General features: G+C 40.2%; 2 protein-coding genes across 13 annotated transcripts in view; both read right to left on the reverse strand.

The window, feature by feature from the left end:
• Window positions 1-638: 638 nt before the first annotated feature.
• On the reverse strand, window positions 639-21,353 carry cttn (cortactin). Of its 3 annotated transcripts, XM_074666178.1 has the most exons (16): window positions 21,197-21,353; window positions 14,833-14,933; window positions 14,666-14,739; window positions 14,447-14,576; window positions 12,983-13,093; window positions 11,154-11,208; window positions 9,874-9,984; window positions 9,057-9,167; window positions 8,478-8,588; window positions 6,568-6,678; window positions 5,583-5,638; window positions 5,437-5,506; window positions 5,099-5,358; window positions 4,857-4,956; window positions 2,799-2,867; window positions 639-2,077 (listed from the first exon to the last, which is right to left on the reverse strand). In XM_074666178.1, the coding sequence occupies exons 2-16, from the start codon at window positions 14,914-14,916 to the stop codon at window positions 1,941-1,943; spliced, it is 1,590 nt and encodes a 529-aa protein (XP_074522279.1). In that variant the 5' UTR covers window positions 14,917-14,933; window positions 21,197-21,353; the 3' UTR covers window positions 639-1,940. The 3 variants fall into 3 exon arrangements, with proteins under 3 accessions (XP_074522279.1, XP_074522281.1, XP_074522280.1); XM_074666180.1 differs by lacking the exon at window positions 9,874-9,984; XM_074666179.1 differs by lacking the exon at window positions 6,568-6,678.
• A 1,360-nt stretch (window positions 21,354-22,713) lies between these two features.
• The window catches only part of ppfia1 (PTPRF interacting protein alpha 1), a 46,440-nt gene continuing 44,047 nt past the window's right edge, over window positions 22,714-25,106 (reverse strand). For 3 of the 10 annotated variants that reach the window (XM_074667260.1, XM_074667258.1, XM_074667257.1), the window contains one exon: window positions 22,714-24,634. In XM_074667260.1, coding sequence (XP_074523361.1) covers window positions 24,573-24,634 — 62 coding nt within the window. In that variant the 3' untranslated portion in view covers window positions 22,714-24,572. Of the gene's footprint in view, window positions 24,657-24,853; window positions 24,919-25,106 lie in introns of all 10 variants that reach the window. The other 7 variants (XM_074667265.1, XM_074667263.1, XM_074667261.1 and 4 more) reach the window with 5 other exon arrangements.

The following is a 25,106-nucleotide window of genomic DNA, read 5'->3' on the forward strand; positions in this document are numbered from 1 at the left end:
ATTTAAAAAAGGTTAAAATCACAGAAAAAGTCAGTTAAAGCAAATACCTAGGCATCTGCAACCCTGTTTTATACCTTTTTAATGTAAGTGTGATGAGATTGACAGAACTCATCAGGGACAGTTGTAAATTACCTATTTTTATTATTAATGAAAATCTTCACTTATTCAACCAATCTATGTCAAGGATAGCACTTTACACTTGACGTCCTTGGTTGTCTTGAAATGTGCCTTGAAAAAAAAATGAAATAAATCATCTCAAAATTGGTAGAGATAATGATTTTGTCCCCAAATAATTTAGATTCCTTGTCAAAACTGATTAAGTAGCGCTTGTTTGGAGACAGGCCCATTCAGCAGATTTTTAATTTGAATAAAACTTTTCATGAATAAAAAATAAACATCTGCTGAAGAGTTGCACAAAATGCAGATGTAAATATGGTGATTTATGAAGTTTTTTCCACTAGAGGGCATTGTTTATGTCCTCTGTTCAGGTATCTGTATAGATCCATTCACATTTATCCAAGTATGATAGTATGTTAGTGTGTGTGAATGTATGTACATAAGAATATGTATAAAAGTATGTACATATATTACTGCTTGTCAACTGCAATAAAACAGCAAAGGAACAATGTGAGGCAGTGGTCTTTATAATTCATACTTTATTTATTGAAACTAAAAAAAAAGAACAAGCAGGTAATGATGTGACTCAAGCAAACAGAGGTACAGATAAAAATAATGTTTCTGAAAAGGTCACTTTTTTATTATAAAACCCCAAAGATGATTTTAATGAAGCCCTCACACACACACACACACACACTCACACATGCACACAATCACGCACGCACACACAGGTGTTTGAGCTACACTACTGCGATCCACAGACGTTGCCGTCTGTTAGAAATAATTAGTTTGGAGAAAAAAAAAAACACCAAAGCCTCTTCCCTTAACAGCAGCCTGATAAATGCTTCTACAGGCGGTCATAAGCACTCTTATTTTGGAAGGTCACTCTCTGAGAGGTCATGTTACGACACAGAACCCGCGGCGAGACACGATTACAAAGATGAGCACAGGGAACAAAAATATGTCCTTAAAATCTAGTATTTTTCAAAGCGTCATGAATCAGGATCTCTCTGTACACAATTCCAAGCAGAACATCAACATGTAGAGATGATTAAAGTGACACCATGAGCTGTAGTGTTGGTGATTTATCCACAGTAGTGAAGAAGTCTTAACGTTATGGCCCCATTACTCTGTGAATGATTTGAAAGAAGAAAACGTTTTGTTTAAAAAGGCGAAGGTTTTCAAACCACAGGGGGGAATCTGTGTCCTGTGTGGCAGATTCCACGCAGACAGACCAGGAAGCAAAGACTGATCAGCATTTTGGTCCTGGACAGTAAACAGCCTCACTATACAAAATAATCCAAAGTGTTTCCTCTCTAATCTGCTGTAATCTGCTCCTGTGTTCTTTGACGTAGAGCTACTAAACAGACTCATTACTGTTGCTCCTCTGCTCTTTGGTGAGACTAAAACTTCTCTAGTCTGTGTGAAGGAACGCCTCAATAGCCTCTAATACTGTATCTAGAAAAATAAAAAAGCTGCAAAATGTAACCTCACATCTGAGCTGCATTTTGTAGCTTACACTGTGAGTTAGCAGAGCAAAGCTTTGTGTGTTTTAAACCTGGATATTTAGCTTTATGTTTCTCTTTTTATCAGTTCATTCTAGGATAACCATTTCTCTCTTTCCATGGAGAGAAACTTCAGGAACAGGAAAGAGGGGAAGGAGGAAGAATGGAAAAGGAGCAAAAGAAAAGCCAGCAGGAGACCTGAAAACGTCTCACAGTGTTGAAGCGCTAAGATGAGGTGAAGAGACAGAATGAAAAAGAAAACGGATGAAATCGTCTCCTTTCTCTTGTTTTCTTCTTGCATGGGGATGCTGATCGTCATCATTGCCGCACTTCCACATAGTTGGCAGGGAAAAGGCCGTAGGAGCCTCTGCAGACGCCTCGCCACCAGCCCTCATCGATCATCTCGATGTTGGTGATGATGTCATCAGGGTCAAAGGAGATTTCGTCATCACCAGCTGAAAGGAGAAGTCACAGTTTACCGAAGAGCCACCATGAGATATTCTAGGAGGAACATCAGCAGTTTACTGGACTCCATGTTCTTAAAAATTAATCTTTTAAACTCTCTGAGAAGCAAAAATCACATATATTTTAGTGCTCACTTCTCAAACATGAATTTTTTTTTTCTTTTGTACAGAAGCGGAAGAGTTTGGATTGGTTGTTGATTGAACGTTATACTTTTAACTGCTTTTTTAGTCGAAACATTTTTTTCAATAACTGATTTTTTTTTCTCTAACATCTACTCTTAAGTGAGATCTAAACTCATCTTGTCAGATGCATCAGCACATTACTTTCTAGACACAGACTGTACTTGTGAAAAAAAAACGCATGTTTTGATGAAGAAGTGAACGCTGGTATATTTTTGCCAGATGAATGCTATAACACAAAACTAGCCACACACACTGCTGATGCTCCATGGCTGCTGTTCTTTCCAATGGAAAGCAATAAAAAAAACCTGAATGAGTGAATAAACATAAGGAAACTCCCCCTCCTTCAGAGTCAGGTTTCTGAAAGAAAAATTTGCTCATACATGGCATTTGTTTACAACTTTGGACCGTAGGAGATTTTTGCTGTGTGAACACAAATGAAACAAGTGACAACTGAAATTGTTGTATCATTTTTGCCTCTGAATCAAAACCAAGCCCCATGTGAGAATACATCCTCAGATTCCAGCCTCACCTGCTTGGTAGTCGTACAGAGCCACCGCCGTCAACCCAATGTCCTCATCCCCGTAGTAAGGCTGGTCATCTGTCAGAGAAGAATGGTTTGTTAGTCTCTGTGCTATAAGCTGTTTGTGGCAGGTGCAAAAAGGCTTAAAGATGTGAAAGGATGATTTCCTGAGCTGGGGTTGGTTCACTGATGCCAATCTAATAGTTGCTCTATCTACTGCTACTTCAACTAATCATACTTGTTTGTTGAATATTTCTTCTTCTATGTCCATTTCTTGAGCTGTGGTTTTTAGTTTTATTGGCGAGTGATAATAAAAACCCTTAATCTAGGGAATAATAGGAATAATAAGGAATAATATTTAGACAAAGCTAAACTTGTTCTGTAAACATCGTCTACTGTGAAATAGGGCTGCAACAAATGATTACTTAATCTGGCCTCCGTTTTATATCAGCGGCTGAAGAGTGCACACCTTTAAAATCCAACCTGTGTAACTCACCCCATTGTGATCTATGCTGACGTTGTTTTTTTCCTTCCTTTATATGTCAACTAATTAAACTGATGATTCAGCAAATAAATGATAAATAATATGACTTTAAATAGTGTTGTACAGACAAGAAGCAAATACTGTGGGTCAATAGATTAATGTTTAACACCAACATAAACACATCAATTATTGTTGGTTGTTTAAAATACAAAGTGGTAAATAACTGAATATTAAACACATAGAAAAATCTACAGTGTTAATCCTCTAGACCACATAGTTCCCATTCTATTTAAAATCTCTAACAGTGAAGTCAGTGTAAAAAAAGAATAAATTCAGACACATTAGTAAAAGTATGTTCACAGTATTTCCAGGGAGAACTATTTACTTATCAATTTGATAAGTATTTGTACATTAAGGGGTTTGAATAATTTTCTAACAGCAGGCATATCTATGACCAAATCTGAGTGTGCTTCCAAATTTTCACTAAATTGACCCAGAGTTAGGTTCTCGCCTCTGACTGATGAACCTTGTGTCATGTGAGCAGGTAACAGGGAAATTAAGTCGTTGGTTGAAGAGACCGCTTATTGGCAACTTTGGGCTTGTTTTCTAATGTTTAGTTGCTTATTGGGGCTTGCTTTGCTCTCTGTATGATCCCGCCTGCCTCTCCCAGCTCTCCATGACAACTCGTTCAGTTTTGTTTCTCTACATTCACTATTTGCTCATGCCCACTGCGCCCCTCCTACTCCCCGCTGAGTGTTACCGGTGCAGTGTGGGCTTGAATGAACTCCATCGGATAAATGTTCTCCCTTTAAAAAAGTTTGGGGAATTTTGACACTAGTTTGTGACTCAAATCCTGAAAAACTGTCTGTAACAGAGAGCAAAGAAGACTCGCTAAATTACGTAATCAGGTGCTAAACACCGGGAGCTGTCAGGCTGTCCAAGTCGGAGATGCCGTTGGGGTGCAGAGATTTTTCCTGATCAATATTCCTCATGTATGAACTTCGTGATCCTTTCCCATAAAAGTATCCAATAACGTGAAACCTCATGTAGTGAACTGAAGGTGAAGATGAGCATTTACCGCCTGGTATTTCATTTAACCATATGATAACATCAATAAAAGCAAAGCATGTGTCGACTATCAAAATTTGTTTCAATGAATTTTAACAGTCGACGCAGTACATTAGTCGACTAATCGAGGCAGCCCTACTGTGAAAGACACTTTCTGTTAGAAATTCACACAAAAGCGAGAAGAGTCACTAAAAACAAAAACAATGAGTACCGTATTTTCTGCACTACAAGGCGCTTCGGAGTATAGGGCGCACCTTCAATGAACGACCTATTTGAAAACTGTTTTCATATATATGTATATATATATAGGGCGCACCGCATTATAAGGCGCACAGAGTAGAAGCTATGGTAGTGGCTTGGGTTGTGTTATGAATCCACTAGATAGAGCTGCGCTAAAGGGAATGTCAACGAAACAGACAGATAAGTCAGTCAAACTCAGGCTACATCCACATGAAGCCGCACATTTTCCTATCCAACTATTTTCTGTGCCATTTTCAAAAAAAGTACTGTCCCACCTGGGTCCTGGTAGAGCTCATCCTGCTGGGACTGCGGCTCTGCCTCGTACAGCTGCTCTCCGTTCTCCACAGTGGTGTCATAATACGGCTCCTCTGTTTTCTAACAAGATAAAACATCAAATGTGTTGATGAGGATTTTTTCAGCTTAACAAAAGCACTTATTATAAATGTTTACCAGTCAATTAAAATCAATCTAGCATCATCTTTGTTTTTGTCTTAAAAATGTAAAAACGGTAGCTCACCTGACATGTTGGAGCTTCTGGTTGGACTGCTGGAGTTGGGCTAGGGGTTGGACTGGGTGTAGGACTTGCAGGAGCAGGAGCTGGAGCTGGAGAGGGAGCTTTAGGTGCAGCTTCGGTTTTACGCCGCTGCTCCTCCTGCTCCTGTTTCTCTTTAGCCTGACGACGCGCCCGCTCCTCCTCAGCCCTCTTCCTGTCCTCTTCTTCCTTCTGCTTGGCGATGTTCTCGAAGCGAGCCTTGATGCTTCCTGTGCTGCTGCCGGCTAAGACAAGACATGCAAAAGTATTAGCCACAGTTTCAAGACCTGACTCTGGTTTTAGGGATGTTGATGAAAGCTTACCAGCCTCCACAGGTTTGGTTTTCTGGTACGATGACTTTGGCTTTTCCACTTCTTCAAAAGTCCCAGCGCTCTGTAGAGACAAAGATTTAAGACAGGACTCCTGAAACATCTGGAAAACACTTCAGCATGCTCGAAACACTTCTTACCTTATCCATGCGGTCATTCTGGACGCCAAACTTCCCTCCAAATCCTTTAGAGTAATCTAGTTTACATAAATGAGACAGATAATATTAGATCCCTGTGTTTTAAAACAGAACCAACCACAGTCTGCATTATCAGAACTCATTGAACTCACTAAGTGATCAGATAAACCTGACATGTCCAAAGGGAAAGTTTAAGGGGTAAAAAAAGGGAAAACCCTTTAAAGAGCAACAGGGCTTTAAACCAGACCCTTCTCTGTACTTTGAGGCTCAGATGAAGCAAACTGTGGTTGTTTTGAACACATACACATCTGCTGGGGTCAAAGAACGGGCCGATGCGTTCATGCAAACCTGTAAGGAAGAGAAACAAAAACTAAAAACTGAGAGCGGGTGGCAACAGCAGGAAAACTGAGAGGAGAGTCTGAAGCCAGACTTTTGGGGTCAAGCAGCCATCTGGGGTCAATCTTTGCATCGAAGATCAGCCGCGTGTGTGCGACCGCAGCAGGAGGGCAGCGATCGTACAAAATGAATGACATGCAAAACTGGATGAAAGCATCAGGACTGTGCTGCAAACAGCAGGGGGCAGTGACCAGGGAGGGAGGGAGCTGGGGTGATAAAGTTTTAAACCACATGAAGTAGCTCCCTTTCTGAATTACATTACGTTTGTTCACCTCGACATTCTCTTCCTTTAAATTTTGTGCAAAACTCTCAGCATGAACTCTGTCAAAAGTTAGAGAGAATTTCAATATTTGTATTTACTGTAAAGTTAAAGTAAAGTTAAACGATGAGGCTGAGGGAGTGGAGGTGTCATGTGGTCATGAGAAATAAAAGGTGGCTCATCCTTCATTTTTAAGGACACAAGTGTTACTGAGGATGAGTAAGATGAAAAACAGGGGGGGGTTGAAGCTAGCAGGATGCTGAAGAGGTGGTTTAGTGAGTGGGGAGTGGGAGCGGGGTGGATATTTAGGCTGGGGTTTGGGTGTTTCTGTGCCTTTCTGGGACTCGTGCTTGGCCAGGTTCTCCTTGTGCTCATAGCCCAGGGCACACTGGTCCTGCCTCTCTGCCTGTACCCCATATTGCCCTCCAAACCCACGCTTATAGTCTGCAATATAACACACACACACACACGGACAGACAAGTGCAACATTAGGGCCCCATGAAATCTGTTTCATGTCTTCAAAGTCCTGTCTGTTCAACTCCAATTTTTCTGATTTCTGCAGAAGCGTAAAATCATGTGGTGGGCAACTAATGTTTCATTATTGCAGCAGAAAAACATCATAGACAGTATGCTTGACGCAAGGTAAGTGGGTCTGTTGGAGGCTGCTCCTGAGCCCTGTCAGAGTCCCCTTTTATAATCCTCCACCTGAAACAGACGTCATTCTTTAGATTTTCCACTTGAGTATCAGACTGTATTTATACAACATCTTCAACATCATGTCTTCCAGTTTTGGTGATTTTTTTGACTGTAGATTTGCTATCAAATATATTATTTTAGCTCAAAACCTACAGAAAAAAATGCTCTTCCAATTAAATGAAGTGATGTGGACAATATTTTGCTCTAATTAGCTCTTACTGTTGCCTATCTTAATTTTTTAATGACTTTAATGAATTTTTTAATGAGCTTCTAAGCCACAGCTGGAGAGACTTGACCTTTGACCTAAGGTGAAGACAGATCACACATAGACAATTAAGTTTTTCATTAAAACATTTAGACTTCTAGTAGATAAATTTCACCCACATTTAAACACATTTAGCAGGGACGCAGATGGCCAAGCTGTTAGGTCACTGCCCATGGGGTTTGCCCTCGAGTGGGTGGCCTGGGTTCGAATCCAGCCTGTGGTCTATTTCCTGCATGTCTCAACCTGTTTCCTGCTCTATCCACTGTCCTATCCTCTCCAAATGAAGGCATAAAAAAGCCCTTAAAATTATACATCTTAAACACATTTTGCGGTTGGCGTTATTCACATTGTTTTCTGCACTGCAGAAGTCATGGGGCCCTGTCGATAAACAGATATATACAGGTATATAAACATTCATACACATAGACACAATGATACAGCAGACAGATTTATAACCACTCGTGCTCTGAGTTCTGAAGAAAACAAGTCCAGGTGTTAAGGGGAAATATTTTGTTTGTCTGTTTTACATGACATCAAGCACATAAAGGTTTGCAAACAGAAAAAAAGGATGCACAGGCTATAAGATACTAGGCCCAAACTGATCATGTGGTTGTGAGAAGCCTGTCTTTTTTTTAAACTGTTTTCAAAAGCATTTCAGTTGACTGATGGTTTCCAAATACAGCAGCCTCACTGAGAGGAGTCTTGGGGAGGAAAAGTTAAAAAAGGTAAGAGTTGAAACATAAGCTCGAACAGATACAACATATGAAAACATTTCATCAGTTTTTTTATTTACACCAATAAGATTTTTTTTAAATCTATTTAAACATACTCTTTATTTTACTTCAGCACTTATTCTAAAGCGATGAGCTTATCAGCCATACAGCTGGCATGCAAATTTGAATCTGAGCTGTGGTTTCACTTCCTCTTTTGGGGCAGTTTTTTTTTCTCATTACCCTCAGATTGAGGAAGTTATCAACCTCTGAAAAACCACATTCAAAGCCACAATGAAACCACATCAGAGCTGAATCTCAGAGCTGCACAAGAAAAAAGGTTTAAAGAACAGACACACCATGTGCAACGCTCTTAGAGGATAACTCATGAAGGCAGGTTTATTTTTCTATACTTCCCTCAGGAAAATAGGGAGAGAAATAGACGGGCTAGATGTGCTTATTGAATCTGCTTTATTAATGGAGGACTTTGATGTGTATTCAGGGGATCAGATGTATCCTTCTCGTCCTGTGAATTTGCACATGACTTTGAGAAGTTAAATCAGATGCATTACCTTTCTGGGATTCATGTAGCTGCAGTTTCTCCTGGTGGTCCCATCCAAGTGCGGATTTATCCTGTCTGTCCGACTGCACACCAAACTTTCCCCCGAAGCCTTTCACATAATCTGCAGGAAAGACAGAAACATGTCAGTGTTTGCTTTACGTTGTGTGCTCTGACTGCTCTCTGCAGAGGAAATCACAGCTTAAACCCGTCTTTAAGTAACTAACAAACGTATGAAACGTTTCAACAGGCTCTGTTATCAGATCACATGACCCAGTTATCAGAGCCTGCATCACATAAGTAAACCAAGCCTGGTGCATTGTGTGGAAAACCTGAGTCCATCAGCTCCTTCACAGTCAGCTTGTATCTCTAAACTGCTGTAAACTCTGCACAGGTGTGCCAGTCTATCTCAGGAATCTGCAGGTCGAGCCGCTCGATGTGTTGTAACAGGACTGTTCTGACTTGTCTGAACTCTTTGAGGGTGGGGAGGTTATGTAGGTCAAAATACACAGAAACATTCTGATAACAGCAGCAGAAATGAAAAGAAAAGCATAAAACACACTAAACAACATTTAAAAATCAGCATACCAACCTTTCTGGGACTCGTGCTGCTCAGTTTTGCCTTGGTACTCAAACCCCACAGCGCTCTTGTCCACTTTGTCTGTCTCGACACCAAATTTGCCACCAAAACCTTTTGCATAATCTGTACGAGGCCAGACAGGAGGAGAAAAATCGAAAGTTAGCACAGGAAGAGGTAGAGAAGAATAAATCCCATGGCAAACTAAGAGTTTATCTTTCTTCTTCATCTTGTGTGTGTATGCGGACTCGGTACAGAGAATCCATGTTCCTGTTTCCTTCTTATTCTGTCAGACTGCAGACATAAAACATTGTCAACATATTAAAGTTATAAATCCATCTTTTGAAGAGGAAAAGTAAAGAGGAACAAAAAGACACCTTAACAAAGAGCCCGTTTAGAGAAAGGGTCATGAATAAATGAAAACATCCCACTCTCCTGGGGAAACCAGTCAGGCCACAGACCAGCTGCTAAATGTGCCAAACACCTGTAATCTGAGATGAGACGGGAACAGAAACCCATGAAAGGAGACAGAACGGAAATGTCAGCCTACGATCAGAGTCTCTGAAGTCCTCAAAGTACTCTGAGGCAGACATTCTGAGTGTTTGACACCTTTTCATAAGAAGTTGTTTCATAAAAACTGGGGCAGAAAATCCCATCATGCATGCACTGAGAGAACATAAAGCCAGTGTTTGCAGCACACAACGGCTGAGGAATGGAGGAAGAGGAAGAAATGCAAAATAACATGATGTGTCAGGGCCTGTGCTAAAAGTGTGTATGTGTCTGTGTGTGTATGTGTGCTTCCATCTTCAGGTTGAAGGGACTCTACACAAACCTTTCTGGGACTCGTGTTTCTCAGTTTTGCCCTGGTACTCAAAGCCAACTGCACTCTGGTCGACACGATCTGCCTGCACGCCGTATCGCCCCCCAAACCCAGTGGAGTAGTCTACACAGCAAAGCGGGGGGGCAAGGGTCAAAGGTCAGGGTGAAGCAGCATGGTAAGCAGTGGTCAAGAAGCAGCCCAATTCCAAATTCCCCTTCAACATTTACGTTCATTAAAATCTAAAATAAAAGTCTGTTTTTAAAGTGATACACAAACTATTTGTCATCCTGTCGAGCTAACAGAGATACATTCACACATTTTCTTCCATCTAAAAACAGAGGAAGCAGAGGAATTGGGCAAATGTTCAGCACTTCTCTGGAAAGTATGAAAGCAAAACAAAGGTGATGACGATATGCAGACTAAACAAATGTGAAGCTAAGAAGCTCGACTAAACTCAGAGCACGGCGGTCACTTTTGACTTCTGTTTGCAGAGCTTAACCCAGCACATTAGACCTTGAATGTTGAAGTATTAAGAGGTTAAAGTTTTGGGACAGAGTGCACCAGCTCTGCATTCATCTAGGTGTTAACTCAGGTCAGACCTAAACCTGACTCATGCAGCAAATTCAAACTCAGATAAGTATTCAAATCCAAGAGTAAAAAAATATAAAAGTATGAGCTGACATTGTTACAAAATAAAACTTACAAGCAGTGTTTTTGTGCACAGGATAAATAATGAGTTGAGAGAGAGTCTGTAGTTGACTCAGACTGTGTGATGATCCTAAAGTTTTGTTTGAATGAAACAAGGAGCTAAAAGAAGCCAACTTTGTTGTAACATGCCAGGTTATCCAACTCTCTAAAACTGAAAGCAAACACTTGTCACCACAACTTGGCAATAAAAATCTAATGTGCTGGAGAACAAAGCCGAAAAAAGAGACATTTATCATTGCCCTACAAACTACTGTGACTCATAGCCAGCCAGGAAACAAAAACAGAACAGCAGCTTTATTCACCAACACCAAAACAACATGGTGTGTACTGTCCATGTTGTACAATCCCATTACAGCAGAGCTCAGCAAGCGTCTGATCAGCACAACAGGAGTGTGTGTGCTGCAGCTGGCCACAAGCCGAACACTCATCTCACTGTTTGGGGCTGATAAATGTGTCACAGTTTAATAAAACCTAACAGCCTGATAAAACAGCTTTGATAAATAGTGACTAACAGAATGATATACTGAGGTGTCTGCTGAATCCTGGATCCTGTAAATCAAACTACAACTAAGTAGTGACATTACCTTTCTGTGAAGCATGTTTCTCTGTCTTCCCGGCGTACTCAAAGCCAACAGCTGACTGGAATCAGACAGAGAAAGAAACATTTATTCTACTTTAGGATTGCTCCTGAGGACACATGGTTTGTCCCTTTACAGACATGATGGTTATAACTAGGGATGTCTGGATCAGATATTTTTGCCCCCAAGTCCCAGTTATTTGATTTTGAGTATCTGCTGATACTGAGTCCCAATCAGATATTTGTACTCTGATACATCGTGCCCCCCGCTTAAAGCTACACCATTCAACCAATAGTGTCAGTGTTGTGATGTTGTGCTCTGCATTTTTTCTATGTGGGGTTGAGACAGTCTGACTTTGTACCACCACACAAAGGTAGTAAATGCTAAGATGTTAGTTTTCCCATTTGTTTTTAAATATTTTAGGTCTAAAAAAAATAATGAGAATATATATATATATATATATATATATATATATATATATATATATATATATATATATATATATATATATATATATATATACACACATTTAAATTATCCTTATTTTACGTAACATATATTAAAATATATCAACATTAACATATATATAAATATAAATAACTGATCCTGATTGGGGTGTAATGTCCAATTCCGATCAAGTCTTTAACCACATGATCGGCCCCAATTTCCAATCACGTGATCCGAACTGGAAATCCCCAGTTATAACACAATCTGGAATGGTCTTAACCCAGTTGAGCATCACTTCCTCTAAAACTTGGGTTTATGCATGGCTTAGTGCAAACAAATGGCGCCATTTTAGCAGCCTTGCCCCCTCGCAAAAAAACCTGGCATTGCTTTGATTAATCAACCATGTGATGGACAATTCCTGGCGTGAAATTGCAGCCTTGGGGAAAAAAAATGTTGGAAACGGTGTATAAAACTTCTGCTACTGTAGTTTAGCACTGTGGTACACATGCGTTTATGACACACTGCCCCCTGCAGTTTTTAAAAATGTTTGTTAAAAAGTGTAAAAGGCACATAAGTTGGTGCTGATTCTGCACGTTTTATGTCCGTGCATCAGGTTAGTGCAGAATGCATAACCCAGCCTTCAGAGTTATTTGATTTTCTTTCTGTACCTGGACCTACATTTTTCCTGTTGATTGCTTTAGCAGACGTGGGCTAAAATGGATTCAACAGCCTTGTTTGAGACAAGCCACTAACAATGTTCTACTCCTTGTTTTTGCACCAACATGAACTGAATGTGTTGCATGTGTCTGACCACATTGAAGACAGGCTTCCTAAAGATATGGAGCTTTTTATTCAAAGGAATGACTACTTATTCAACAAGACTTCTTGTCTAAAAGCGCTTTGATTGGAGAAGTTTTCCTTCAGCACCTTTTGGTAGGACTACAGCTTGTATAACTCACAAAACCAAAGTAAGCAACCCCTGCAATGCAGAAAGTGAAATTCTAGTTTTTTGTTTTTTTTTTCTCAAGTCTGGTGGTTTAAAAGAGAGGAATGTGGAGATGATTCTACCCTGAAAACAAAGGATACTCTGCTTTAACAAAGGGGATCTTTTCTGCAATGTTTTCTCTTTAATCAACAATCTGGACTGGAACATCAAGTGAATTACAGGCGTTTTACCATAGGTCCCCACGCAATACTTATACGTGCAAGTAGTGCCAATTTGGTATTATAAAACTACCAAACTACTGTTAACACATTCATGAAAAAAAATATACCATGATATGCCGTGATATTGTCACAATCTAAAAAAATACTGCGATACAACTTTTTTGGCCATACCGTCTAGCCCTGGAAGAAATGTAGTTGGGCAGTTAAACCATAAACAGTACCTTGTCAACACGGTCAGCCTGGACTCCAAACTTCCCTCCAAAACCCTGAGACGTGTCAGTCTGGGAGCAGTGCTTAGACAAGGAGCTCTGGTAGTCGTGACCCACAGCAGACTGTCAAGAAACACACACGCAAAACACCCAAATCAGAGCACAAAAAGAGCAAAAAGGGAACAACTGAGGTGGAGAGGGGTCATGAAGAGAGCAGTCCAGCTGAAAACACAGCTAGCGCTCTGAGGTGGTGACACCTGACTCATCACACACTCACAACACACACACACACGGTTTGGTGTAAACAGTGCCAGGTCATCACATTCATACTGCAGTGACTGCACAGCCCAAAGACAGAGAGGTGTGGACGGACAAAGCTGCTTGCCAGGAAAGATTATTGAGTGTGAAACAGCCACAACTGACTCAATCTGTTCCTATCACATACGCACACACACACAGAAAGAAACATGAGGGACTGCTGCAGAAGCTTAAAGGACCCCGGAGGCCTGAGAGTTTTTGAAGTGTTGGCTGAAAGAAGGGTTCTTTTTTTGAAACAAAGAAAGTGGATGTCTTGATCAGCAAGCTGTTTTAAATTTAGCTTTTAATGAAAAAAAAACAGAACTACATAAAACTAACGATACACCTGAATGGGAAGAAGAGCTGCACACGGGCTGAGTGAGGTAGATGGAGGATGCATTACTGCAGAAATCGATCTGTGGTCTGTGTTTGTGGCTTTCACTGACATGTGGTTATAAACTTCAACACAGAGCATTGATCGAGGGGTTGAGCACCAGCTAACAGTTAGGCCCCGTTTACACGGAGACTCCCGCAACGATTCTTCCTTTGCGTTTTCAAAAGCCACCCGCGTTTACATGAGGACGGCGTGAAAACGATCCGCGTTCATACGACTCCAGGAGGAGAAGTCTCCTCTTCTGTTCTTTCTTTTTCTGCCGTTTTGTTGTGTGAGACGGTCGGCAATCCAACCATAACGCGCACTACCGCCAACTACTGGCTCAACTGGAAATGTGGCTGAGCGCGGAGCATTCACCTAAAACTGCGAGTGCGCATGCGGTGACGTCAGCGTTTCACCCTGAGACGCTCCGCTCTGTGTTTACACGAAGCTGGATGGAGGAGCGGATTCAGATCTTTCCACTCTGGGGAGCGTTTTCAAAAGTTTGCGTTTTCACTGAAAACGCAACGTGGTCTCGTCTAAACGGAAGGCCAAAACGCAACGAAATGTTTGCGGAATCGACCGTTTTCAGAGTCGTGTAAACGGGGCCTAAGACTGACACCAGGAAAAGAGAGGTTTGAACACAAGGTTGTTCAACATTCTTTCACTGAAGTATGGTCTGAGATGAATCCAACAGTATCCTGGCTGAGCACCACACACACAGTGTCGTGTTACCTTACGTGTTACCGTGCCTTACTAAAAAAATAACAGCTCATCTGTTCTTGTAAATTTGCTGCTCCTCTCACCTTGTCCATGCGGTCTTGCTGCACTCCAAACTTTCCTCCATATCCATGTGAGGCCTTGGGCATGCTGGCCAACTCCTGCTGCTTAAGGCTGGTGTGCTCAGTGGACACCGTCTCACGCAGAGAGTGGATACTGCACCAAGAAAAGACAGTTAGGAGACACGTTTAGGGACTTTACGGCTCATTTTCTAATACCTGAGGAATAAGTAACAGCATCCTTACTTTATGTGCCCCTGATGTCCTGAGCCTGACACCGTCTTGGCCCCCCAACGCTGCTCCTTCTCTGTTATATCATTCTAGAAATCAAGGGGAACAGAAACAGAAAAGGTCAAATGATGAATTAGTGCATAGAGGGGAGATGTGGGGAAAAACAGAGGCGCCAGTAGTACCTCAAAGTCGGGGTCGGTCTCCCAGTCGTCTCCCTCATCATTCACAGCCACACTGACGCTCTGTCCAGCTGATGCCCTCCACATTTTTAGAGCAACACACACTAGACAAAAAACACATTGAAAACTGTGTAAGTAAAAGCTTTTAAAACAACCATTATTTATTAAATGGCCAGCACCAACTCTTTAAAGAAATTACACACCGTCTTTTGAGACATGGAGGATTTATTTTTTTTAGGGATGCACAAACAAGAAAATTTTGTGCAACACCAATATCTGATATTAATATTGCTGTTAAGGCCGATGATCAATATTTACCTTAGGGCTGCACGATTATCGCAATCGCAATCGCAATCGCAATGTCAGCACATGCAAATATGTAATCGCAAAAGAGGTTATCGCAATCGCAATCGCAATGTCAGCACCTGCAATTCAGATTTTACACCATGATAACCAAGCAAGTCGGTAGACTCATCATGACACAACTTTTTTTATTAAATCGCAAGCACAATCGCAATCGCAATATTGTCCACCTAATCGCAAATCGCACCTTTTCCCCAAATCGTGCAGCACTAATTTACCTATATCAATACTGGTAAAAAACAAACATCTGCGATGATGTGTCGAGGTAGTTCGGAGAGAAAGAGCGGCACGATGTGAGAAAAGACGACCATGGAGAGGATCAAAGGATGGAGCGCCCGAGAGGAACGTGATCAAAAAAAGAACGTTTCGTCTGTTTTTTGGATCAAAAACAGGAAGAGAGACACAAAAGAAGAGACTCCACCCTTCTTAGGTAGTTTTGGAGTTTACATAGTCATAGAAAACAATATTTTAGGGTCTGGAGAGATTGTTCAAGATCTCTGAAAATGGCCGGCAGCTAATGAGCAAATATCAGCCCACTTTTACACATAGGCCTGATATGTTTAAAAAAAATGACCCATCGGCCAAGACCGGTATTGATACCGATATATCGTGCATCCCTAATTTTTTCTACCAAAATTGAAATGGGTATGAAAGCGTAAACTTTTTCACATTAGTCTCGCATGATGTTATAACAGATTCATGTATCTTTAAAATGTACTAAAGCATCCCCCTGACAAAAATTCGTGGGAAAGAAATCCAACCAGGCTGAAAGAAAAAAAAAATCTAGAGGAAGAAGGAGAAATAACTTCGCTGCACGATCTGTTGGAGTGGTTTCAGAAAACTGCATCTCAATCAATCTCTAAATCATCTCAATCAGGGAATCAGATTTGAAAGATCTTTGGTCTTGCAATTGACCTGCAACCGCTGTAAAGCACATCACACACTGATTTTAATTTTACTGAAATGAGCTCATATTAGGGCTGCAACGATTAGTCGACATAATCGACTACGTCGACGAAAAAAATTCATCGACGCAAATTTTAATAGTCGACGCGTCGTATCATTGTTTTTATTGTGGTTGTCACATGGTGAAATCAAATACCAGGGGGTAATACTCGTCTGTAACTTCAGTTCACACCATGAGGTGCTGTGTTATTGGAATCCTTTATGGGAAAAGATCACTAAGTTCATACGTGCGGAATATTGATGAGGAAAAATCTCCACTTCCAGAGAGCGCTGTGCGCTGACGGAGGCTCTGACGGAGCCTGTCAGCTCCCGGAGTTCAGCGTCTGATAACGTGATCTAGAGAGTCTCCTTCACTCTCCGTTACAGACAGTTTTTCAGGATCTAAGCGACAAACTAGTGTAAAAAATTCCCCTAACTTCTGAAAAGAGAGGAAATTTATCACTCTCAAGCTCACACTGCAGCGGTAACACTCAGCGGGGAGGAGGAGGGGCGGAGTGCGCATGAGCGAAGTGGAAGTAGCGCATGTAGAGAAACGAAACTTAACGCGTTGTCATTGGAGAGTTGGGGGAGAGTCAGACGGGATCATACAGAGAGCAAAGCCCCAATGAGCAAATAAACATTAGAAAACAAGCCCAAAGTCACTAATAAGCGGTCTGTCCAACACTGCGTACAACAACTTAATTTCCCTGTTACCTGCTTCATTCAGTTTGAGATTTAGCCTATTTATTTTTTGTATAGCCTAGTACTTATATTTTTTCATCATGAATGAAATAAAGACAAACAAACAAACAAACAAACAAACAAACAAACGTGACACAGGGCTGACCAATCAGAGATGAGAACCTAACTCTGGGTAAATGCAGTAAAAATGCAAAACACAGGTTGAATTATAAAGGTCTGCACCTTTTAAAGGCCAAATTAGGTTGAAACTCAAAATAATCGTGATTAATCGACTAATCGAAAAAATAATTGATAGATTAGTCGACACTAAAAATAATCGTTAGTTGCAGCCCTAGCTCATATTACTACAAAATCCTGCCACCACTGCTGCATCTCAAAATCAACTCAATAAAAAGGTTAGAGAACTTCTATTTTCAAGAATTTTAATCTTTTTGCTTTGTTTGCCTTTTACTTTTTTAAGGTTTAAATCATTTTTTAAATTATTTTCTTACTTCTGTCATACTTACATTTTTAGACACTGTCCCCTTCACATTTCTGTTTTGCTTTTATTTATATAACTCCATTCGAGAAATGCAAAGACGGTGACGCCTCATACCTCCAGGTCTTATGACACTCTAGTCCAGGGGTCTCAAACTCGCGGCCCGCGGGCCAATTGCGGCCCCGGGCCGATAGTTTGTGGCCCCCGTCTAATTATTCAAGTTTAATAGTAGTGCGGCCCGCGAGTTTCATATGAACGGCACTTTACAGTGTTTTGCGTGGAGCGGAACAAACCTACCAATCACAGTGGTGTATATGGCTCTCAAGGGCGGGACAACAGTTCTCTTTCAAGCAGAGAAACATTTCTTAATGAGTGAAAGTTATAGCAGCGTTGCCATGAAGCGTTTTCTTCCGCTCCTAGCTGGCTGCCTCGTTTCTATTGGGCACAGGCGGTCATTCGTCCCAGCTCGCTGCGTTCACAACACTTCCAAAAAAACATTTTTTTTTTAATTGCTGCCCAGCAGGTCAAAATCACTAATCCCAGTCTGATGTTGCAGCATAATGTTATTAATAAAATATAATAAATAATTAACAGAACCGCTCTCTTCACCGGCCGTCCTGCTTGATAGTCTGACAGGTTCGTGACAGAAGTGGTTTCAGGGCGAGACACACTTTTCTGACAGCCTGCTGTAGGCTACATACAGTAGCCTGGCCCTTTTGCTCAGCATATCCAACGTTAGATATTAAACTACCGTTTGAAACAACGCAGCGCACACGGTATCTGCTGGGATGGAAGAGTGTGAAATGAGAGAAATGTGAGGACGGATTACAGCAGAATCTGTGTATGGTTCGTTCTTTCGTTATTGTGTTTCAAAACAAAATCAAAAAATGAAAAAACTGACTTGTTTTTATTTTTCTATTTTAAAACAAAACGACAAAACAGAAAAAAACATGTTTTCTGTCCTGGTTTTAAAAATGGAAAAACGAAAAATAATAAAGATTGTGTCAAAATTGTTTTTTTGATATTAAATGTGAACATCTCTATATAAAAAATTAGACAAATAACTCACATTGAAGGTTCACACAGACATGTTCCTGACCTTTTCTTTTTATAAGTAACAGATCGCTGACGATCCACTCCTATCCGCGTGCATATGCGCATCCCCATGTGTTTCAATGAGACAGTCAGAGCACAGTCTGCTGCTGTCAGATCTGGTCTCAGATAAACCAAGAAACATCAGAGAAGATCATAAGGTTTTTTTTCTCTCCCTCTTTTTCACCTGTTCCGCGAGCTATGACTCATTTAATGCGTAACGGCTTTGTGCCTTAATTTCTCATCCACAGCGATCTCTTATTGGTAAAGGAGCTGCCTTTAGGATCATAAGAAATACAATATAGGCTTTAATGACTTCAATATTGGCTCACTTTGTGTGACATCAGGTGTGAAAACACCGGATCGTGTTATGAGACCTTCTCCATCATTGCGCAGCATGTTTTTGGTTTATTCGTGTTATTTAGCCCCTCTTCACGTCAGCCTTAAGACTCTTTCACCACCACAGAAGCACTTTGGTTAATCAGATGTGCCCTGATCAGTTTCATGACTTTGATCAGGGCTTTAAATTCGTAGACCAGACGCAAACGCAGGCGCACCTGCCCTACGCCGGGTGTGACCAGCGCACTTTGCAAGTTTCCTTCAGTACCAAGAGAGGCGCAGTGGAGCGCATTCACGCCTCCCTAAATGCCAGAAGGGAGGAGAAAAACCGTAAGTGGGTTTAACACAGCCGAGCGCTGTTTTCACCAATCAAATGAGCGCCTCTCCTCGCCTTTAAATGCGCTCTGGCAGTGGCGCAGCGTCTGATTTGTCTGACTGATCCCCAGCACCGCGGAAAGTCGCTGTCCCTGCAGCAGATGAATGGACAGCGGGGCACACGAAACGCGTCACCGTGTGGGCCAGCTCCTCTCTGATGTTTCTTGGTTTATCTGAGAGCAGATCAGAAAGCAGCAGACTGTGCACTGACTGTCTCATTGAACACAAGGGAGTGTGCAGATGCACTGGGATAAGATGGAGTGGATCGTCAGCGTGTTACTTGTGAAAATAAAAGCTCAGGAACATGTCTGTATGTGAGTTTTTTGTCTAATTTTTAATATAGAGATGTTCACATTTTATATCAAAATATCACACAAACAATTTTGACACACTCTTTTATTATTTTTCGTTATTCCATTTTCAAAAACAGGTTTTCATGTTATTCCATTTTACCGTTTTGGTTTTAAATCAGAAAAACAACAACAACAACAAAAAAGTCAGTTTTTTCTTTTTTAAAATTTTGTTTGGAAACAGAATAACAAAAGAACGAACCATACACAAACCATATCATTATTATTATTATTATTATTATTATTATCATAATTATTATTATTATTGTTGTTGTTGTTGTTATTGCTGTTATTACTATTTTATTTACTTATTACTGATTGATTAAATTATTTTCTTGTTAATTTTTTATTTATTTTCTTGAGAATTTTTTTATTTGTTTCATCTTATTTTGTGTTAAAAAATATATAAATTAAAATCATTTGAGAAGATTAGAATTTTTTAAGAGTTTTTCTTATGGAAAACCTGATGCGGCCCAGCCTCACCCCGACTCTGTCTCCAGCGGCCCCCAGGTAAATTGAGTTTGAGACCCCTGCTCTAGTCTTCAAAAATCACAATCTAAATCTTGGCTAGACTATCTCAGAGAGGCTGCAGGCTCTTTAAACACCTGCAGTTTTTTAAGCTGTTAATACATTTGTGTGTGTGTGGGGGGGGGGGCAGGCAAAGTCACTGTTATATTCTTCTAGATTAGATTGGAGCTTGTCTTGAAGAATCATCAAGGTTTTCAGTAGACTCTTACATAATTTAGTCCATATCTGAAAAGTCTAGTTAAGGTAATTCCAGGTCAGAGCCCTTGGTCTCCATCACAGCTGAATCAGAGGCTGGATTCATGTTGACCTGCATTAAAACACTGATACTGCAGAGCCAAATGCAGACTCATGTGTTGGCCTGCATTAGCATTCAAGAGGAACAAACGCTTTTCTGTACTAAACCTGATTCCTGACTCAGCACAATGTGGGCATCAGCATCTGTGTTCAATCAAAAGCTGCAGGAGACGTGGCTCCATTCACCTCACAGGGGACAGAGGATCACCTCCTCAGACCAGGAAGAAACTCAAGCCTGAACTTACAATCTGTTACTTAATGACGGGAAAAAACCCCACAACACAACCACACCCATCTGCTGCCAACATGTTGCTGTATTTTAGACGAGAAAACATACTAAGGGGCGACTGTTGAGAGAAAAAAAACATCTAAACGACAGAAAACAGCTAAAAAAAAAAAAGGTTACATTAACGTAGTATACGTCAAATCACTGAAGTAAGTCTCTTCGACGTCAACTTGCCTTCAGTAAATGTAGGTTACTTTGTTTCAGACAAACCAGGCCAGAAGGGTTACACACTCTTATCCAGTTTTTGCTTATTTTCCCCAATTAAAACGCTTTTAATTAAACGACGCAATCAGCAATAGCACCGTTAGCTTTGTATGGGAATTATACGTTAACCACAAGCAGTCAGGCTTTGGAAACAGAGTGTTCTCATCGTAAATGTGAATGTTAACGAATCAGTATTATTTTCTAAGTGACCGAAAGGATAATCTGAGCCCATTTTAGTTGTAAAATTAGACTGGTGTCATCAGAGTCTGCCTGGCTCTGGTATTTCCTGCTCCAGTTTTCCAGTTAGCTCGGCCGCTAATGCTAACACGCCTTCTGGAATGATTAACTGACACAGCGCGCGCCCCGGTGAGGTGTACACAGGTAGACATTTTAAAAATGATCAGCACTTACCTCCTTCGACAGATGAAGCTCTGACCTGACTATGCAGTCACTGTATTCCTCTCTGGAGGATGTAGTCCGGTCAGGTCTGAGGGACTATCTGAAACGTTCAGGGATCGGTTAGGTCTCTCTTCCGGCTCTCCCTGTATCCCGAGCTCTGCTAGGGATGACGTCACGACAGGCGGGGTTTACCGCTGTGGTAACTTGATAAATGGTAAGTGTCTATTTTGTCCTTACATTTTAAACATTTTTTTGGTTAAATAATAAGTTTTATACTAAGGGACTCATCAATTTCTTTTTTTTTTTTTTCAATTATTTATGGCCTCTTGTGCGCTTAAAAAAACACCCTCCTTTATCTCCTAATTTCACTTGAGTTAAACGACCAACCTGTCATCTTTTCTATATTGAAGCTTTTGCTTAACTTAAAATTTAAATGTTGCCTTCATTTGCATGCGGATTTCATTCATCTCTAAGATGAGGGTTTTGAAGATTTGTATGGTTCAGTAAAATGTTTTTATTATTGGCTTGATTTAGATTCATTTCCATTCTTCATTACACCAAAATTAACCTCATCTCAGAACTGCATAAATATTTCACAAAGCACCAGAATTGAAAAGTTAAAAAAGAAATTGATTATGTTTATTTTGTAAAGTGTTTCTATGTCTGAATAATGTTCCTGTCTGACAAAATATTTGGTGAAGTTCTTCTGCCTATCTGTAAAACAAATAGCAACATAAATACTTTTACTTTCAGTGATCGTGTATTGTGGGCATAAATTGCTTATTCAGCTGTCTGTTTGGGATTACAGAAGGGAGAGGAGATTTGGCAAATTGGTTCAATTACTAAATAAAGACATAATTTTTAACCGGGCGAATTAAAGATAAAGCCAAAGGGCTACAGAAGTTTTATAGCTGAATTTGTGGGTTATTAGTATTCTATTCACGCAACTTACTAACTAGCTAACCAACTAACCAAATAAATAAATAAATAAAATTATTAAAGAAAAGAAAACTTTAATCCCTGGCTGGTTGAGACACATTCATTAAAATACAAATAATTGATATTTTTCTTTTAAATTCTTTTCTTAAAAGGCAAACGCTGAAAGTGAAAGACTTTAATTAAATGCATCACATACACATTTCAAAAATATGTCATCAAACTGATATAAAACTTAATTTTAGATATCACACAAGTTCCCAGTTAATCACACAAGTTCACAGTTATTGACTCACTTCTACGGGAGTGAACACCTGGTAACATCTCTGTGTAGACGAGGGAAACAGAAAATTTCAACTCAAACTACCAGTTCAGGATCTCATTTCTCCGAATTTCTTTTGGTGATAATTTGGGATTACTTAAGTAAGTTTTGAGAATTTTGACCTCTCTGAGCTTTTCACAATATATTTCTTTTAAGTGAAACACAGAACCATGTTTGAAAATTTGTACTTTGTATAAACTGACTCTTGGATTGTCACATTTTCACTAATTTAAATAGTGAAAATATGCAAAGTCTAATACAGAGTCCTACTGCAAATTACCATCCCTGAAAATGTACCTTCCTGTAATATTCTATGCACTTTGCCTGTCTTATCGCTTGTCTCTGTGCACTTCTGGGTGATAATAAATTCTAGCCTTAACCAACAATCATAAGTTATTATTATCCGTTATTTGTGCTTGAATAAAGATTTGTAGAAAACTTGTGAGAACCCACTTAAAACAGCAGCACTGGCTGAAAAACACACAAATAAGCATGGACGAGTAACTATCATGACAAAATCCATTCAGACACACTCACAATGACTTGGTCGATAGTTTTTTACTCCATTTTTCTTAAAACAAAAACGGGACAGGAAAAGAGGAGAATCTTAAAAAGACAAGCTCTAGTCTTTTTATCTGCCGTGGAAAATAAGTTTCAGTATTTTATTGAAAGTAAGCAATAAATAATATTGTGATAAAAATAGTTTAAAAGTACTCAGACTGTACATCATTGTTACAAGATCAGAGGATTCAACGGGAAGAGCAGGAAAAAAACAGCAACATGATTTGCATTGTGCATAAATGTCTAAATCACAAACAGAAAAAAGCGATTCTACGTTAAGCTTTGACTACATGAAAAAGAAAGTCTTCGGTTCCTTCTTGTTATTAAAAAACTGATGCTGGAACCGGTGTTGGGAGAGGTGAGGAGCTTTGCTACATTCATAGGAGCAAACTGGAGCTTCAGCTATGAAAGTATACGGACAAACACAACGTGGATGAGTGATAATAAATAAGAGACGACAGAGAAGAGTTAAGAAACAATAAGGCTTGATATGAAATCTTCGTACAAAGTGTTTTTAAAAAAGGTTGCTGGGTGGATCGCCCGCACCGCCTCCAGTCACAGCTCAGCGGGGATCAACTGAGGCCTCAGTGAAGTTGGTCCATTGAAGGAGTTTCCACACGTCCAACTCTTCCGTACTCTACAAGTCCTTCTTTTCTAAGTCCTCCTGTACAGATGAGTCCGTGTGTGATTCTCCAGAGGTGAGGAAGGTTGGTTTTTGTTAAAGGGTCGTGGTTGGGCGGGGATATGTGGAGCAGTTTCCGCATGCAAGGTCAACAAGAGAGAGAACCTCCAATTCTGCTTCCACTTGTATCCGAAAGAAGCCCTCAGTTTTGTTTTTCGCTACTGATATATGGCTTTAATTCTTAGAATTCAAGAGTTTCATTTTGGTTTCGTAGATATGAAAGTTAGAGAAAAGAAAAGATATATTGTGTGTTTCACATGATATCTGTTGTCACCATCGCCCAGCTTGCCAGCAGTTATTTTATCGGCAATGGGTGACTCACAGTGTCGAGCAGTTTGTGAAACTCCAGCAATCTGTCTGATATTCACACATCTGTTGACCTAAGAGCTGCATTTACACAAAATCACAGGTAAGAAGCTACAAAAATGACAACAAGGGCAGATATGAATTAAGTTATATCACATATCAAAGTCACTTAAGCATAAGTTCAGTGATTAGAATTCAAATCAAAAAGAGGAAACAAAAAACATACATCTGGTCAATAGAATCAGGATTATAAAAAAGATTAGATAAAATGTCTGTTGGTAGAAATATACAAACTCCAGACCTTAGAAACATTCAGTTACATACATCTGAGAGCTCAGCTTAATACGGGCACAGTGGAGAAATGTTTCTTTTATTAAAAAGTGGGTTGATTAAAAGGGAAAGAGGCATAAATGGGTTATAGTTACTCTAAAAATCATTAAAATGTCCCATTGGTTTACATAAATATAATAACCATAGATAAATCTAGAACGTTTCCTCTAGGGATACTGAGATTGGTGAGTAAGGTCTCTCTCTGTGATGACGACAAAAACAAACATCTTGTTAGCGTCCTTAAAGTCATTTCAGTTCATCATCCTGGTCTTGAACGCAGGGAACTCCCCTTCGTCCTCTGACCAGCGGTTACCTATAGAAATAATGAGGATAAACTGAGAAGGAGAGAAAGGTGGCCAGACGTGAGAGAGGGAGCAGGACAGAAGCCAGGGATGGGTTGGGGGAGAAACAGAGAGAAAGAGAGGAGAAGCAACGTGCGTTATTAAAGCCAAGAACTGGAGATCGAGAAAGCTGGAGATCTGCAGTGAGGTAAAGGCCGTACAGTATGCTGTGATTCATAGAGTGAACTTACCGTTGTGTGTTAACAAGAGTAGGTCCTGACTGTGGCAGTATCCAGCCTCTGTATAGACTGACTTCCTGTGTTTCCATGTTGGCAAAATCACATGCAGAGACATGCCATTAGTCACAGCGTCATGAACAGCAAAGCAGCAAAGCCATTCGAGAAGAGTAGAGGTCCTGTTTACTCCTGATTTCAACACAGTGGATGTGACTGACAAATTTTCTAGGAGCACTGAGTGCACTAATGTGTCTGAGATCACCTGTGA

The sequence above is a fragment of the Halichoeres trimaculatus genome, unplaced genomic scaffold, assembly GCF_033239565.1.
Source record: "Halichoeres trimaculatus isolate MK-OKI-2021-1 unplaced genomic scaffold, fHalTri1.1 fHalTri1_scaffold_3, whole genome shotgun sequence".
In the NCBI taxonomy this organism is placed as follows: domain Eukaryota; kingdom Metazoa; phylum Chordata; class Actinopteri; order Labriformes; family Labridae; genus Halichoeres; species Halichoeres trimaculatus.